This window comes from Globicephala melas, chromosome 13 (genome assembly GCF_963455315.2).
Source record: "Globicephala melas chromosome 13, mGloMel1.2, whole genome shotgun sequence".
NCBI lineage: Eukaryota > Metazoa > Chordata > Mammalia > Artiodactyla > Delphinidae > Globicephala > Globicephala melas.
In genome coordinates this window covers 10,851,153-10,869,451 of record NC_083326.1, presented here as the reverse complement: position 1 = coordinate 10,869,451, position 18,299 = coordinate 10,851,153, and the positions used below count along the sequence as shown (strand labels likewise).

General features: G+C 38.4%; 1 protein-coding gene across 2 annotated transcripts in view; it reads right to left on the bottom strand.

Annotated features, from left to right (window-relative positions):
* Window positions 1–265: 265 nt before the first annotated feature.
* The window catches only part of RAB27B (RAB27B, member RAS oncogene family), a 163,369-nt gene continuing 145,335 nt past the window's right edge, over window positions 266–18,299 (bottom strand). For both annotated transcript variants that reach the window (XM_060310686.1, XM_030867977.2), the window contains 5 exons: window positions 15,158–15,329; window positions 13,280–13,365; window positions 8,595–8,698; window positions 6,037–6,160; window positions 266–4,936 (listed from right to left, as the gene is read on the bottom strand). In XM_060310686.1, coding sequence (XP_060166669.1) covers window positions 4,747–4,936; window positions 6,037–6,160; window positions 8,595–8,698; window positions 13,280–13,365; window positions 15,158–15,310 — 657 coding nt within the window. In that variant the 5' untranslated portion in view covers window positions 15,311–15,329 and the 3' untranslated portion in view covers window positions 266–4,746. The remainder of the gene's footprint in view (window positions 4,937–6,036; window positions 6,161–8,594; window positions 8,699–13,279; window positions 13,366–15,157; window positions 15,330–18,299) is intronic.

The window sequence follows — 18,299 nt, the reverse complement described above, 5'->3', positions numbered from 1 at the left end:
TAAATATGAATTTAGAAAATATCTCAATCATAGGCTGTTGGGAAAAAGAGCTCTGCAGAAAGGCATCTTTGTGATGCTACTTCTTAAAAAATTAAAGTGCAATTTATGAAAAAATTTGATTCAGAGAGACTAAATGTTTCTAATTTTCCCATATTTTGATGCCAATCGTGAAATATTTAGTGTTTCAATATTTTTATTAGCTTAGTTCTAAGGGCATAAACCTCTAGTTGGTAGATAAAAATAATGGCTAAACATTTGCCATAGATCTGGTTACAAACAACTTTGTCAGCCTTTTTTTTTTTTCCTGCCTAAAAATCAACCTTGTAAGTATGGTCTTCTCCATGTTCTGCCATAGTTAGAAACTCTATTTAGACAACTTTAATCTCTAATCTCTATAGTTCTTGCTCAACAATGTCAATGTGGTTGAGTCTCTACCCAAGAACTCCAAGGCAATAAGTTTATAAAATTCCCTATTCAGCTAACAATGTTTTATTTTTATCAGTTCTACTTTATGAGACAAGTATCGCCATAGATTTATAAAGCATTGAGACAACACTCATCTCAGAGAACACTCTCTATCTACTTTCCATATTTAAGAGCTCAGCACTCTCCCCAGAAATAAACTTATACCACTTTGGTCAAAGATCAAGAAGAAAATACAGCTTTTGGTGAATTCTTAGACAAGCTTTTCAAACATAGACAGTATCTTGGAATCTTTAAAAACGATAAAGCTTTCCCTAAAATATTCAAATACACTAGACTCCTTTTAATGCTTTCAAGCTTGGGAGTAGAAGGTGAAAGACAACTTTTCTATCACTTTGGCTAATGTAGCTCCCAGATCTTCCTTTTAAAGAGTTATTAAGTATCTTAGGACACCAGAAACTTCAACATTATCTCTTTACAATTAGAATTTTAATCTCAAAAATTCTTTATGGACGAGGATTCTCCCTCAAATGTTTAGTTCCAGGTTATATGCTGCATCTAGTTATATGCTGCATCTAGTTATATGCTGCATCTAGTTATATGCTACATCTAGTTATACACTGTATCTCTTTACACATACTGCTTCTCCTTCTAACCGATGCACCCACTCCATTGGTGAGAATGTATATGAGCTTCATCAAATTTGTTGATTCCCAGTGGACGAAATTTACACTTCAAAGAATATTTCAGCTGTTAGTAAACTATCTTTTAATGTAGTGAGTCCTCCTCTATGGTCAAGTTTCTCTCTCTTATAAAGAAGACAAGAAACGCCTGATAAAAACTCTTGCCCCGTTCCTCCTATCTGTACAGATTGGCAGAGAATAACATACTAGAAGCATAACAAAGACACCCACTGATACATAGAATGTCCCATCTGGTTAAACACAACAGGTAAAATATTTACTTTAGAAAACGCTGGTTTCAAATTTGTTGCAGCGTGCTAGCTGATAATATGGAAATGACGGCAACTTGGCTGGAGTGGGACTGGCCGGAGTTCTGAAATTCTAATGTAGAGACCCACAAGTTCAATTCCCAGCATTTAGCTTTTTTTTTTCCTGCCAATTTGTGACTTGTTACCCTCATCACACCAAGACAAACATGTTCTCTCAATTATATTTGATACATTTTTCAAAGGACTTTTTTTTTTTTTTACATTAAAAGGTAACCTTGTACCTAATCACAGAGTCTCAAATAATGCCCACTCCCCAAAAAGTGACCAGGAGATGGTGGTAATAATCTCCAGATTTGAATAAGATTCTTATACCCTTTGCTGAAAACCTCAGAATACCTTTAGCTGCACTAGAGTCTCTGTGAGGCCTTCCTACAACATGGTATTATAGGAAATAAGCTATGGGGCTGGAGACAACTCTGGTCAAGGAGGTCTCCGAGGCACTGTGTTAGAGCAATGTAAACATTAAACCAGTGTAAACACTTCCAAAATGGTTTCTATATCAGAAAGGAACTTCATGTACATTTTAAATAATTCTCCAAAATATGATATGGTTAACTAAAGCATTTGGGACAAAATAAGTAATACATATTGCTGTGTATTAAAGGGTGTATGCAATTGTTTAAAAGCAGTCTGTATACTTCGTGACCCCAAGTCAATTTGAAATTGTAAAATGAATTATACAGAATAATTAATTCTGAAATAATGAAAGAGTAATGGTTACTAGAAATGGTTATATAGACTTCAGGGTCTTACATCAAACTTGACAGAGAAAACATTTTTTTTAGATTAAGTGTTTATTTATAAGTAGAATACTATTTTAAATTAATTTTCTTGTCTGTTTTAAATTTCATTCCTCTTGAGATTACCCAATAATTGTTATTTTTATAGGAATAGTTCTTTAATTATAAGCATCATCACCCTCTGCTTCACGCTATGGCTATCAAATAATGATCCTAAAATAGACCCTGAATAAAGGCTTGTTAAATAACTGACAGTGACAGAATCTTGGATAAGTAAATCAATCATGTAACTGGAAAATAAATAGAAACAAAAAGGCATATCAAAAATAAAATGCTTTTTGGATTTTAGAAAGGCTAAGCGTTTCCTGTTGTGGAAATGCAGGGGGCATCATAATTTGAATCCGAAGGAGAAATCGACCTAATGACTGAAAAGTTCACCAAATTTTGCCACACCAATGGTTACATTGTTTTTGCTCATATTCGTTTCAGAAGAAACATCTTTGACGATAGCTAATAGCTTTCTATCCTCCTGGCACAGGCACTGAGGTCATGAATAGCATCATAGAGAAAAGCATCCTGGGAGCGAATACCCACTCATGACCAACCTTAGAAGTTGGCATCGTGCTGCAGAAATCAGAGGACCTGGGCAGCTGACAGTGAGAACTTGTTAATCTGTTAAGGACTAACTCCATTAAAGCTTCCAAATTACCTGGATTCATGACATTTCAAGACATTTCAGGGTCTTGTAACTAGACAGTCCCTTGGGTCTGTGTTCCTAAAACTGATTGACACCCAGTGGAGGTTGGCAGACGGAGGTTAAAGGTGGGGGACTGGGATTTAGAGTTTCCTATGTTTGTAACTTAACAAAAAAAATACAGAGAGTCTAGAAAAGTGAAGTTTAATCGGAAAATTTTTCTACAAAGAGGAACTATCCTGTAGAAAAATCATATATTCACAATAAAAAGAGAAAACCTAAAGTATGATGACTTTGTTATTGACAAAATTGACTGAAATACATAAATAATAGTAATAGGAGTGGCTTACGTTTACCAGAAACTAAATCAAAAGCCAATGTTTAGATGCAATAATAATAGGCCAATGGAAAATACCTTTGTGATCATTTTTAGAAAGAAAAGACAGCATTATGTGAAAAATAAAGCCATTAACAAAAGTTTTGCTTAGATAAGATACAGCTCCATCTCTGCCAGCCCCCCAATATAGTTCAAGCATAGGTGTTTTGCCTTAGGCAAAATAAAAACAGATGCTAAATACACTGTAATGTGGCATGATGTATCATCCATTTTTATGTGATAAATGACATGAAAATTCAGAGTGACCATAAAATCGATCCATCATTATTCTAAGTTGTTGATCTACAAAGTGACATCCCTCTATTTTTACAATTGATTCAAAGCCAGAGGTGGGTGTGGGTTGGAGGAGAGTAATGTGATTTAGAGTTTCCAGTACTTTGTAAATCAGAAAGAAATCTAGAATTAATAGTCACTTTTTATTTCATATCACCGACATATTTTATCTAAAAAAATTAAGGCTAAATCGTTTTTCTTGAGTGCATAAAGAGACAGTTAATAAAGAGCAATCTTTAATTTCTCTTTGTGACTTTTCATCATGATTGCTAAGAAATATGAAATGTGAAGCTGAACACTACACCAATTTCTAAAATTTTGTTGGAAACGCAAACCTCTGGAGACTCTCTTAATCCCAACTGATAATGTCAGCTTCTAATTGGCTTGAGTGAAATTTGGCTAAGTATCTCTCCCAGACATCTGTAACAGATACATTTAATTTCAGGTGCCCAAATGCCATGTTCCCATACCTTCATTTTTCTCCCTGGGCATTTCTCTTGTCCTCTGTCATTCACAGTCCTATTCTTGTCTATCTGCCATTTATTAAGAATATACAAATGGCATTATTACGCAGTCTCCTACATTTTCTCAGAAGTCTGACATTCATCCTCTCGTAAGGTAGTCATTCTAGCACAGCTTATAGGATGTACATGGTAATGTCACTCTTAATGAACCACTTAGAATTCTTTTTCGTGTATATGCATTTTTAGCTAATGTTTCTCCCAATGCAAACCTACAAAAGTACAAGTCAGATTCTATATAAGTAGTAAATCCAACCATTTAAAAAAGTCATCTTTCTATGTTATCCATTTAGAAGCTTATTCTTGTCCCCCATGTGACAAGGTACCTTTGGTTCTTCTGGTTTGAAAACTCCCTGATACTTCTTCTTGTGTACTCTCTTATATACTCATCTTCTTTATAAGGAAAACAAATGGAGCATCCACGATGGTATGATGACAATGGAAAATCTTTGATCTTGTTTGGATGGGCCTCAGGGACAACTGGTCAACTCTTTTGAACACTGTTGACTACTGTGACTTCTTAAAATAGATTTTCTGGCAGAAAAAGAAAGACATGCCATTATGCATGGTCTACTCAACAACAATTGTGTGGTTTGTCACTCTTTTTGGAAGTGATGCTTGTGTGGGGTTCTGGATGATCAGTTCATATGGTAAAGTTTAGCAGGCACACTTCTTTTTTTTTTTTTTTAGCAGGCACACTTCTTCTCTGCTGGTTTGTCCCCATCCAGCTTCCCAGAACTACCACCATTGACAGTGTCGGGGACTTGCGTCTTCTCTACACACTGTTCCATTCGTTTCATTATTAAGTCCAGAAGGGTTTCCACAGCCTTTTCCACATTCTGGCCAGTCGCTGCACTTGTTTCAAAATATGGTATGCTAGCATGGAAGAGATGACAAATATTTTTGAGAGGAAGGAACCAGAAAAGATACAACAAGATGTGCCAATGAGTCACACATGCAACAACATGGCTGGCTGAGAGATTGTGAAATAATCACGATCTTGCTGGCTGAGTTGGAAAACATCCTTGTTTTTCCTCAGTGAGTGAAAGCTGGTGGGTTTCTTTTTAGTATGGGTGTAACAAGTTTTATGGGCAAGGAAACTGATACAGGAGGTAATCAGGGACTTGAAGCCAAAGCATCATCACTGATTCTTAAAAATTAAGAGGGTAAAAATGCCTAAACTAGTGAACAATACTACCATCAGAACTATTACTTCCCTCCAATCAATTATCTAGGGGTCTGATTTAGACTTCAAGCGGGCACTGTATAGGGTATTTATGTGAATACAGTCTATGTTTATTTGGAATCCAAAGTTCCAGAAAGACATGTACATTTATAAAGCTCTCAAGGAGAATCCTTCAGCAAAAAATGGACAGATTTGGCAAAGATGCTTACATTTGGAAAAGAATGACAATTTCTCCCTTGGGAGTCAATTTACAATTACATGGAATATTTAAAAAATTTTAAAAGCTGCCATTTAAGCTCAGCTAGGATAATGATTGCACTATTATGTCTAGGTCAGGTATCACTCCTTAGAGTTTTGTAGTTATTGATTGAGAGGCAGTAGAGTACAGTGTTGAAAAGCATGGACTCTGATTTCAGTCTGCCTGGGTTGAATTCTAGCTCTACTGCTTACTATCTATGTGGCCTTCCATCAGTTACTCAATCCCTCTGTGTCTCAATTACTCATATATAAAGTGGGATAACTCTAGATTTCCTACATATGATTATGAGGGGTTAGATGAGTTAAAGCCTAGGAACAGTTGCTAGCACATAATAAGCATTCAGTAAATGTTAGCTGCTATTATTATGAAATAGTTCATTAAAAACATCACATATATTCCTCTGGAAGATCTTTTTCATTCATGCGACATTCCTGAATCAAAGGTATCCCTTCTAATATCAATCTTGTGAGCCTACCCCATTATAAGCAGCAGTGTGCGAGTTTAGAGGACATCTCCACATGACTGACTTACCTGTATTTGTCAGCCAGGTCCCGGGCTTGCCGTTCGTTGACTTCTCTCTGGTCTGACAGGTCCGCCTTGTTGCCAATTAATACTATATCTGGATTTTCACAATAAGCATTTGCTTGCAGTTGGCCTTGGAAAGAAAACAGATGGAACCAGCAAGTTAGTTATAAACAAGAGATGTCAAATGACTGCTCATACTTCAGAGTCCTAATCTAATTGTTCATCTGCAGCTTGGCTGCTTACACGTTACATTATATTAGCCAAGTTGCTTAACTCTTCCCAGCCACAGTTTCCTCATCTAGAAAATGGAGCTAATTCCTCACAGGTTGCAGGTTGTGAAGATTAATAAGAGTGTATATGAAGCGCTTGTATGAATACCTATCAGTGCTCCTCTCTATCTGGGGAAATGCCCTTTGAGATGAACATACTGTTTTTCATTCCATTTATTCTTCAAATATAAGTGGAGATAATGGAACGTGATCTTAAAGTACATAAGTTTGCTCTTTCCTTTAGGAGGCTGCTACATTTCCCTTTCCTGAAGTTCAAGGTGATGATCCATAAGAGCAGAACCTTTTTGAACCACCACAAATTCATGTAGAAACAATATTAAGACAGGTCACTTGTTTTTCTCTTTTCTCCAGGAGACACTGTTTAAAAGAGAAGGGGGGTGGGGGGAGGAGGAGGAGAGAAGAAGAAGGAGGAGAAGAAGAAGGAAGGGAGGGAGGGAGGAAGGAAGGAAACGATAAAAAAAACTTGTCAATCTATGTTTTCAGGGTTACGGGACTATTTTACGGTCTACCTCAAGGCAAGCTATTTGCAACCTTGCTGAGGTCAGAGAAAGAAGACAAATGCTTACTCTATAACACCAATTATTTGGATGTTAGAAATTAAAGCCTTATTAGGTACGGCAATTAATTATCCTAAATCCCAACTGTATCTTTCTGGAAATTTTAGTAATAAGGGAGCATCTCATCTACCTTGAAAAATGATGAACGAATCAGTCTCTGAAAGAACTGAATAATCTTATTATCTCCTTATCTCCCCAGAATCTAATAATAACACCAAAATTTGGATAAAGAAATGTAATAGCAAAAGAAAATGGAGACAGATCCTAGGATAAACACTCATTTGGAGAAGGAATTAAGTCAGAATTTGTTGGTATTTTTCCCCACTGTTAGTGAACTTACATTTAAAGCATTTATATATATTAATAATTATATATAACATGTAATAATAAGATATGTATATATTTGAGAATCTACACAGCCAGACACTCAGCCAGGTGATCTGGGGTATCGCAATGGAACAAAGAGGACCAAGTCCGCACCTTTGTAGGGCTTACATTCTAGTGGTAGAAAGAACCCAAACCACCGGTAAACAAAGAAATAATATAATAAATATAATATAATATAATAAATATAATATGTGTCAGGTGGTGGCAGTGACCAAATGAAATAGAAAGTGTATTGAGGGCATACAGAGTGGTGAAGAGCACTGTTTTAGATGGGGCTGTCAGGGAAAGCCTCTCCCAAGAGATAAATAAGGTTTGAACGAGAACCTGAAGGAGATGAAAGAACTAACACACGCTATAAATCGGAAAAGAGAAATCAATGCAGAGGCGAACAGAAATCAAAGTCCCCAAGGCAGGACTGTGCTTCTCAGGGGAGAGACCTTTAGCTGGAGGCCAGTGAGCTGGGGCAGAGTAAAAGTGAATTAAAGAGGCATTCCAAGTGAGATGGGAGATCCCCAAAGGACTTCGAGCAGAGGAATAATATGATCTAGTCTTTTAAAAAATATCACTCTGGCCACAGACAGCCCTGACAAATCTAGAAATGACAAGTAGCACCAGCCCCATGCGACTGCTGGTACGTCCCACTAGGATCAAAACTGGTATTTGTAATTTAAAACATGCAAATGAAATATTGTCTTTAGTGCTACATCAGTTAAAAAAATAAAGGAAAAATCAAATACCACGCTTCTGTGCTGACATATCAATCTGGCTTTAATAACTGATTAGGCTACTTTGAAACTTTATATTATGTTTAAATTGCCATGAAGGCTGGAGATTTTTCTGTACCAGTCTTCCTCACATTTGAACACTTTTCTAAAAAGAAGTAAAATTTCAACGTGAGCTTGTTGACTGACACGCTACCGTATTTTCACGTGGCTGCTCTGCTCTGAAACAATTTCTCACCTAATTAACCCAGTTGCCCCCTCAGAAAACGCTGCTGTTTTTCTGTGTCCCCACCAGGCTAGATGGAGTAGATGTGACCACTCATTTAGTTTTAAGAAGTCCTTCAAGACTTACTGGATACGTGGAATTAATGGCCTGTCAATTGCAACAATAAAGTCCTTACGTATAGGTGGTGATTCTTCTAAGGCGTCAAAGGAAAACACAATTTTAAGCCACTTTGGATGAGCCACGTAAAAGCCACCGCTTTGAAGGTGACACAGGAAACACTAAACCTGTGACTTTTTAGAGTTAATCTGTGGTCCCCAATCTGGTTTCATCTTGTGAGGCAGAGAAGCAACGTGGCCAACGGAAGTTACTCAGTCCCACTTACTCATCCAGTTTCTGACATTTAAGAAGCTCTGTTGACTGGTGAGGTCAAACATTAATAAGAAACCCATGGCGTCTCTGAAAAACGCAGTGGTGAGGCTCCGGAATCTGCCAAAAAAGCACAGTGGATAGTTCTGGAAGTCAGTCCACATGCAAATTCTGATGACAATACAAACAACACTATTTCCCTTTCAGATATGAACTCCCCATGGCATCCCTCGGGATTATTCTGCCGAATGGGCAGAAAGACTGCTGAAGGGTCGGGGAGAACACCTGGTTGTGGATTTGTTTAAGATCGCGTCTCGGCTTTATGTTCCATAGCAGGTATGCGGCAAGAGTTTGTAAACTTCAACCACACGCTCGCTTACACAGCCCCTTGGAATCTTTCTCTCATTGGCTCATGGGCGTCTCGTGGCCCACAATTAAACTAGAAGCCACTTTAGAGTTGGGACTTTAACTTATACTTTTCAAATTTCTTGTCTGTGCCCAGAAGGAAGCTTGGCATATGGTAGCCTGAAAATGAATGCCTGTGATTACATGCAGAAAATCACAACTTGTTAGCAGCTGGAGCTAGGGTTCTTTTGTAAGGAAGAACATTGGTGAGAAAACTCTTTTATAAGCACTCCTTAGGGATAAAACTGAGCTTTAGGCTGGCATGCATGTCTCTTAAGGAGAAGGACGACAGTGAAGAAAGGAAAAAGAGGATGTTGATTAGGGGAACGAGGGAAGGGCAGAGAGACTTCGTAGCTGAGGAGAGAAAGCAAGAAGTCTCATCTCTAATGGAGGATTCTGAAGAATGCACTCCTTCATGTGCGATGACTTTCCCTTGTTCCAACCCCTTCTACCCCAACATCCTCAGGGAAGTTGAAGATGCTTTGAGATCCACTTCAATGTCAGCAATGGGCAAAACAAGAGATCACATGTAAGGTCCAGAGAAGGTTTGGGTTATACTGATAAAGAAGTGAATCTGGCAATTGATTTTTAGAAAGGCACATGACTTTGAAACAGAGAAGCGTATCACTTCCTATCCTAAATGTCCTCCTAATTTTGGATCTCCTATTTTGGCCTATTTGTAGATTCTTGGGTTTCCTCTGGGTTCTATTCTTGACCCCTTCTTCCTCTACATATATTCACTGGTTAATCTCATTCACTTCCCTGGCTCTATTATCACCTATATGTTGAACCCCAAATTTATAGGTCTAGATTTTTCCTGCCCTCCACACCATATGCCCAATTACTTGTTTGATATCTCCACTTGGAGGAAACTAAGGTACCCTCAACTTCATGTGTTTAAAACCAAACTGGCCCCTCCTCCTGATTTTCTGTCAATGACATCACCATCCTCCTTGGTCACCACAGCCTTTCTACCTCACCTGCTATATACAAGCAATCAACAAATATCTCCTGACTCTCATTTCTGTCCACGTACCCTGCCACTATTCTAGTTTTGGACCCATTATCTTCCACCTGGATAATTTCAACAGCCTTCTCAACAGTCTTCCTGTCTCCAGTGTCGTATGGGATCCTTCCCTTCCCTGATTTCTTCCCACTGATTATATAAATCCTCTGCTAAAAACATTTAAATGATGGTACTTTGCTTAAGATAATGACTGAACTTTTCAACAATCCGTCAAGGCTCTGCATGAACTAACCCTTGCTCATCTATCCAGCTTCATCTGTTGACTACCCACAGGCAAGCTGATCTTCTTTTGGTTCTTAGAAAGTTCACTCTCTCCCCTGGGCTTTCACACACGCTGTTATTCCTGTGGGTAGCCTCACCTTCATGCTTCCTTTACCTTCTATCCTTTTAGCCTGGATAAGATTCACTCATACATTGTGTATGAGTATGTATATTTACATATAACAGTATCACCTCCCCACGCTGACTTCCCAACACCCTCATGTAGCTTATGGGCTCCTCTTGGTGCACCTGACAACCACTCTTCGTTTTCCTGTTAGTGCCCTAAAGCTATCATTGCAGTTGTTTATTTGTCCAAATTCTACCCCGGTAGCTCCAAGAAAAACAGAGCTGTGTTTCTAACTTGCTATCCATTGCGTTTCTATGGCCCTGAGCGCATTTTTGGCTCGCTAAATGCCTGTCAAATATAGATAAAGAAATAAAGAAAGAAAATAGCAAAGGATATAAATTATTAAAGTGTTAAATGACTTCAATAGAGAACAATACTTTCAATACCAAAGCAGGGAGAAGAGATTTTTTTTTTTTTTTTTTTTGCGGTACGCGGGCCTCTCACTGTTGTGGCCTCTCCCATTGCGGAGCACAGGCTCCGGGCACACAGGCTCAGCAGCCATGGCTCACGGGCCCAGCCGCTCCGCAGCATGTGGGATCTTCCCGGACCGGGGCATGAACCCGTGTCCCCTGCATCGGCAGGCGGACTCTCAACCACTGCGCCACCAGGGAAGCCCAGAAGAGATATTTTAATGACTTTTTATTTCCAAAATAAGATTCCTTTGGTAGGACATACTCATCATGATTATGAAATACCAAAAGTTTTACTCAGTTTCCTTCCTGTGGATTTGTTCCTACCAGTCACTAGAAGCTCGGAGATTACAGGGCTTTTATTGAAGGGTTCTTTCTCTGTCTTTGGGAACTAGCTGTACTCCCAAAACTGCCTCCTGCTCCAACCACAAGAGTGTGGCTAACTCAGCCACAATAGTCTCCTCTCTGTCCTCTCCTTAAGAGTGTGTGTGTGTGTTTGTGTCTCATTTGAGGATAAGACTGTGCCTTATCCCCCTCTCATTGCCCACAGCACATGACAGTTACTTTAAAACATACTTGCTCGATAAGATCTCATCGGAGCAAACACTTCTGCATCCACAGCAACATGGGTAAAATACTCTTGCTCTGGACCAGCTTCATACCCTGGACCACTCAGCCCAGTACCCTTGTTAACCCCCTTACTTTCCAGGGTTTACTCCAGGGGAAAGCTTATTGATTTCTATCTTCACTCACCAACCTCATTGTGGCCCCAGGGTGGGGAAAGCTAGGACCCCATGAGAAAACAGATCCTAGGGCGCATTATAGCTCCTTCTCCCTCACTGAGAACTAAGTCTGTGCCCTGCATCCTTTAGGTTTACATAAGGGGTATGATTTTTGTCCTCCTTCCCATAATGTGCCTTTTATCAATAATCATTATCTTAAATGGCTTATACTGCCAAACGTCCTCAGGCACAGGGTTGAGGTGTGAGGCATTGTTCATCCTGCTGCTTAGCTGCACCTTTTGTATACAGAATGCAAAATTCTCAAGGAATGAATAACCTTGATGTACTAAGACTGTCCTTAGTATTTCCTATTTCACTCCTGGAGCAGCTGTCTTAAGGGGACAGATGAGAGAAGCCTGCCATCACGCTAGGCTGACATATCGTGTGCGAAGACATATGGGAACCACATTTTCTCATATTCCTTCTTCAAAAATGAATTAAATCGGTCTATAAAACATACATCTTTGTGACAACAAAACTGACATATGAACAGAGATTCTTGTAAGGAATGACTTCAGAAGAACCAGCCGTGTTGAAGGATGTGTGTAAATGGAATTCACAGTCAAAAAAGCTCACAGAGAGGGCCCAGCACCTCTCCTGGCGTTTACACTCACTGAAAGCGAGAATGTTTTGGATTCATTTCAAAGACTGAAGTGTTTACCAGCATAAACATTGTAAGACATGTGATGTAGAATTGGGAGGTATGTGCCTTCTAAATGTCTTCTCTGACAATCTATTGCCAATTTTTGTTTAATCTAATATTGAAAAGCTTCACTAGCTTGGGGTCTTTTGCACTCCGGAAGTTTGAATCTCAAAGAAATATATTTTCATCAAATAATGGCATAGCACCTCCAGCTCTAAACAATCCACACTACTGTCTACTGAGTGTCTCTTGACTTGGACGTTGTACCAGAGACGAGGCTGAAAAACCAAGTATGGCCTCTGTCCTTATAAAGCTCACAATTGTGTTGGGGTGAGAAGGTCACAAGTGAATCAGAGACCAGCAGTTACAGATAAAAATAAAAGATTCACCTTACTGCAAGGTGGTATATAATTAATTGAGTAATTTAAGGGATGGAAGAATAGATGTAGGAGTTCAAGAAAGAGGGAGTTTGTTTCACTTGGGGTGTTCAGAAGAGCCCCGGCAAGCAGGTGTAACGTGAGCCAGGCCTGGTGAAAGGAGAGGCTCAGGGAAGGTGGAAAGGGAGTAAAACATTCCAGCTGGAGGTTGATGGTGAGACCAAAATCTCAGAGAATTAAGCCAGTCAAACGGCACAGGGTGAGAGTCTGTGTGTAAGGGCAGAAAGAGATGAGAAAGATATTAACACCCTTTTCTTCAACTCCCTCTTCAAGTAGTACTTGTAACAATGTCAATTTCCCACCTCAATTTAATTAAATTCTGGAGAAGTTTTTTTCTTTTTTCCCCTATTACAAAGTACAAGGACAATGCATAAGAATTTTCACAGAGATTTCTGAAAATCTGATTTTTGAAATCTGTACCAAATACACAGTGCTATTATGGTCGATGAACTACAAATAATTTATTTTTATTTTTTGATACAAATGTTTATTTTGAAACCAGAAGGAGAGTTGCATATCTTTACAAGTCCACATACCACATACAGCATTCACATTAAAATAAGTTTTCCTAAGATATTTGTAGCTAGAAACAAAGTAATTCACTGTTACCTCTCTTGTCCTGCTGTGTCCCAAAGCTGAAGATGTACCTTAACTGCTTTCCCTGTTGACCCATTTGGTCCCTGTGTGTTATAAACCTGAAAAATACAAATGTCATCAGTTGATACTGCTTTGGATTATGTCAGCATTCAAATTCTCTGGGTTCACTCAGCATATTTTTTCTTCATTACTATAATCAAAGTTCATAGTGCAAAATAAATATTTGCTCTGTTTTGTTTCCCCAGAAGTATCACACATACTCTCACTTTTAAATGTCAAGTATAAGTATGGTTTTCAAAACAATTTAGGCATCCTGCAAACTTAAATTAGACACCTTCTGTCATTTCCTCATGGAGGCAGCAAACATTAGATTTAGGACCCAACTTCTACGTTCAAATATAGACTCTTCATTTAACTTCATAGAATCTTATTTTCCTTTAGCAAATTAAGACCCATCATTTCCTCCTACTTTACAGAGTTACTGCTAACTTGAATGAAATAGCAGATGTGAAGGCATTTTTAAAACAGTAAAATGCTTTACAAATACCTGAATATCCTCTACTGTGAACTGGACTTTCAAAATGAAAAACACATGGAATTTCTCAATAAGTTTACACAGGATATTTCAAGTCTTTCCTTACTAGTCGTTCCTTCAAAGGCTCTTTTTAGAAAAGTTTAAATTTTTTAAATGATGGCATTTTGACTTCTTATTTAAACAAAGCATAGAAATTTTAATATTTATCCAGTTCTTTTACTTATGGCTTAGTGAAGATGTTTTAAAGGAAAAACTTTGCAAAGATTTATACCTAGATTGGGGTTGAGGGTGGGGAACTGGGAGGGGAGAAGGCACAGAAAAACCCTGGAAGGGTTGGGAGCAAGTTTGCTAAGACTATAGTACTGGACTTTCAGATAAGGTACAGGACATTATAAGGAACCATGATTTAACTTCTCAACATCATTTTCTTTGTTTGTTGTTTTGGATTTGTGATATCAACTGGAAGCCGCCGCCATCTTGGCAATCAAGAATACCTTGGGTGGCAGTAAATCTGGCTAAGCTTCTGTGCCTATGTTACACGTCTCACATGTCACAATATCCTTGTCATTAGCGTCTAGCATAGGAGAAGGAAGTGGTTGTGATTCTCACTTAAAATCCCTTATCTTGAAAAATAGCAAGGATTGGTCTCACATTCTGTTCATAAGAAGCTAGTGATTGATGGCTGAGTCTACACATAAATAAAAATGCAGCAAGAACTCACAAAGCTCATGTTCCAGCTATTTGCCAATCATTCTTTTAACTTTTTTTGTAAGCATAGGGAAATGAACACTTGTTTTTATTGAGGAACTCAGATAAAGAGTTAATGATTTTAGATACTAATTCATGTTTTGAAAGTTTCCTTAAGAATTCATAGAAAACACACTATGCAAACCCATAAATGATTTTAGTTGCCCTGTGTACTTCTGGAGGCAAGTGATAGTGCCACTCAATTTTTTCTAAGCAACATGTTATTTATAATTGAGACAGTAAAAAATAATATTTAAATTGGATTAAAGTGACAGGTTATGAATTTCATGTGATAAAAGACAGTCACCTTGCAATGCAATAAACATAGCTTCTTAATCCTTATCTTTTTTTTTTTTGTGGTACGTGGGCCTCTCACTGTTGTGGCCTCTCCCGTTGTGGAGCACAGGCTCCAGACGCGCAGGCTCAGTGGCCATGGCTCATGGGCCCAGCCGCTCCGCGGCATGTGGGATCCTCCCAGACCGGGGCACAAACCCATGTCCCCTGCATCGGCAGGCGGACTCTCAACCACTGTGCCACCAAGGAAGCCCTTAATCCTTATCTTATATAGTAGGATCAGCAACCAGTTAACAGTATGGTTAAAAACTCACCACACGTTTTTCCCGAAAGTCTATCCCTACTGTCGTGATGAACTTGGGATTGAATTTATTGTCTGTGTAGCGATAAAGAAATGTCGTCTTCCCCACCCCCGAATCTCCAAGGGCCAGGAGTTTGATCAGATAATCATAGTCCCCATCGGTCATAGTGATGGTCTTGGTGGGCCTGTGTAGGAGGAAAAATAAGTACTTATGATTAAAATTGGTTTTCCTTTGCCTTCCTGCAAAGCAACGTAAATTTAGCTTTCAAGGGTAAAAAATTGGAATGCCTCTATTCTGTGACTCAGTGAGTTAACTAGTTCAGAGCAGCTTCAGGAGTAAGGACTCTTCTATGATTTCACTTAGTACCTATCTTTTTATACCATGTCAGGTAATATGGAACAAAAAGCTATGTGATACCCACCATGGCTATTGCCACAGCAATAGTAGAACTTAAAGAGTTATAGCTTTTTTTTTTTTTTTTTTTTTTTTTTTTAAGCCAGTGTCTCTTGGAATCAGGAGTGTGGTGCTAGGAAAGAGAGTCACAGGGAATAGAAAAAACTGTCCAAGATGATGCAGGTGTGCTAGAGGGAGACTGAAATTATATATGAGTAATGGAAGAGAAAAACCTAGGGGGATATTCTGCATGTAATCCTGCAGGATGACCTTTCTATTATATGCATACAAAATATTCCTTTTTAATTTAAAAAATTTCACAGCTGAAATGACAACCTTTAAAAACACTGATTTGAAATCATTTCAAAAGCAATGTTTTAAAATCTTACGTTCTGAAATACTGAACCCTCTGTTCTCCAACGGCAAATATGCTGTATTTGGCAAATCTGCCGAATATTTTCTAGGCCTTGAAAAAAGGGAAGAGCTATTCAGAGGCATAACTATGGTAATTCTACTAATATTTCTCCTGAAGGAACATCACTTGCCATTTCACCCACTGCCCTAACCTCTCCTGCCTTGGTTTTAATTTCTTCTGTTGTTACAACGGCTATGGGTGATGCCAAGGGCCAATGCCAAAAACAGTGATGACATGAAAACTACCACCACATACCTTTGAATTACACCATCACCCACTAAATACTTGATGTACTTTCCACTCTTGAGGTTAGCAAAATGATTTGCCATTTGGTACAACTTTCTGATTTGTGGGTTATACAGATGGATAGAGGAAGGCTTATGAAGACATCCCTAGAATAGAAACATTTCTCTCCTATTAGGTAAGAAGGAGGAATATTTCCTCACCTCTACAATCCAGAAAACACTGTACTCTTCAGGAGTTCTGAGGTGATCAAGATTAAATGTCAACAACAGGCTGCTCCATGGACATATCTGAAAACTGCTACATAATTCGAATCATTTTTCTACATGTAAGAAAATGATGCACATATTCATCAATTTAAACAAAACTTTATTTTTTACATTGTCATTTTGGTACAGGGTCAAAACTAAAAGGTTCCATGTCTTTGGATAAATAATGACGAAGATGATGATTAGGTAGTTAGCCAGCCAGTATTATTACATCATTTGGAAGATTTACAATGTTTTTACATTAGAATTTTCTAAAATTTGAACCCTATTGATGCTAAATCCTCCTAAATGTATTATGGTTGATGGATGTATATTTCTTTAATTAATGAATGGTTTTTGAGGTCAGGTGTTTTGAGAGCTGCCAATATATATTTTTGCACTAAAGTTTTCCTCTCCTATAACATCCTTTCTTCACTGAGTAGGGCTCTCAGGGTAGATGTTTGCTGACTGTGAATGTACTCTTTTTCTTTTTTAAGATCTATACAAAGTATAACCATTGCTCAGGAAGAGGTGTATAGCAACCATCGACAACCAGCCTTCCTTAATGCAGGGATACAGATATATCCACTACTGATGTGAAATTCTTAGAAAATGTCTGCATTGATCAACCCCCTGGCAGTGAGTAGTTCTGCGTTTGGGTTGGTGCCAAATATCTTACCAGGACTTTTTGGTTGAAGATGTTGCTATTTCTAGTCTTTGAGCCAAATGGGTTGCTAGAGTAGATTGCTGTCAAAGTTGTAAGGTTTCCCCCATCTAAGGTCTATCATCACCACCATCACTCTACCTTAGTCTCTCTTTCCCTTCCAAACTTGCTCATGTGAAACTCCTCTGAAGGGTGATAAAGTCTGTTATTTCACCAGTAAAATCGGATAAAACTGTTAATTCTCTTGTGAAAAAAACAGCTGAAATTTAAATATTCTAAGATAGTTAAGTAATTAAAGCAAAATTCGTCCCTGGACACAATCCTTGATAATCAGAGGGAAGAAACTGAAGCTACTGGTTACCTAAATACACGATAAAGTCGGAGGATATTGTGGTTTCCTGGAAACATGAATAGAATCAAGAAGATACATCAGCGCATTTTAAAACTTTGCTTACAGTTAACTATGCTTTTTGCAATATTTTTGGTGACAGTGTCACAAAAGGCTAAGTCTTGAGCAAATCTAGTTAAATACCTCCAATATACAGTATCAGGCCCAAAGATGAAGATTCCAAAAATGTAATCCATAATCTACTTTCTGTCAAGGCACGCATACCCCGAATAAGGATGAAAGAAAATACAACATAATTTTATAAGCTGGAACGTGATTAGTTGATAAATGAGTCAAATCGTTGTGCTTTCAGTTCAAACAAAACAATAATCTTCATGGACTGCAATGGTCAGAGCAGATTTTGTAGAGGAAGATGAACTTGCATTTAACCTTATAGCATAGGGAGGAATTAGGTATGAGAGGAGATTCAGGACCATCGCGTGGGAGATGAATTGTCACTTACAGAATGAGACTATCACTACTTGCCAACTACATGCCCTACCATGTATTTCTGACCTGTAGCCATTCTGCAGTCCATAAACTGCCTGGGGTTGCCTCCCAATCAGGCTCTAATCCAGAGTCAACAATCCTGGCTAACGCAGATCAATTCTACTGCAGCCCACACAGGGTCTTTTCTTTAACTGAAAGGTGGTGGAGATTTTGTGGCATTGAACATAAATTCCACCTGAAATGAATGCAAGCTTGGCACTGTGGAAACCATTTATTTAGTGTCTTCAATAGACTATTTAAAGAAATTGACATATTAAGCTGGGTATGAGATAGTTTGCCTCCAAGTTTCTTTT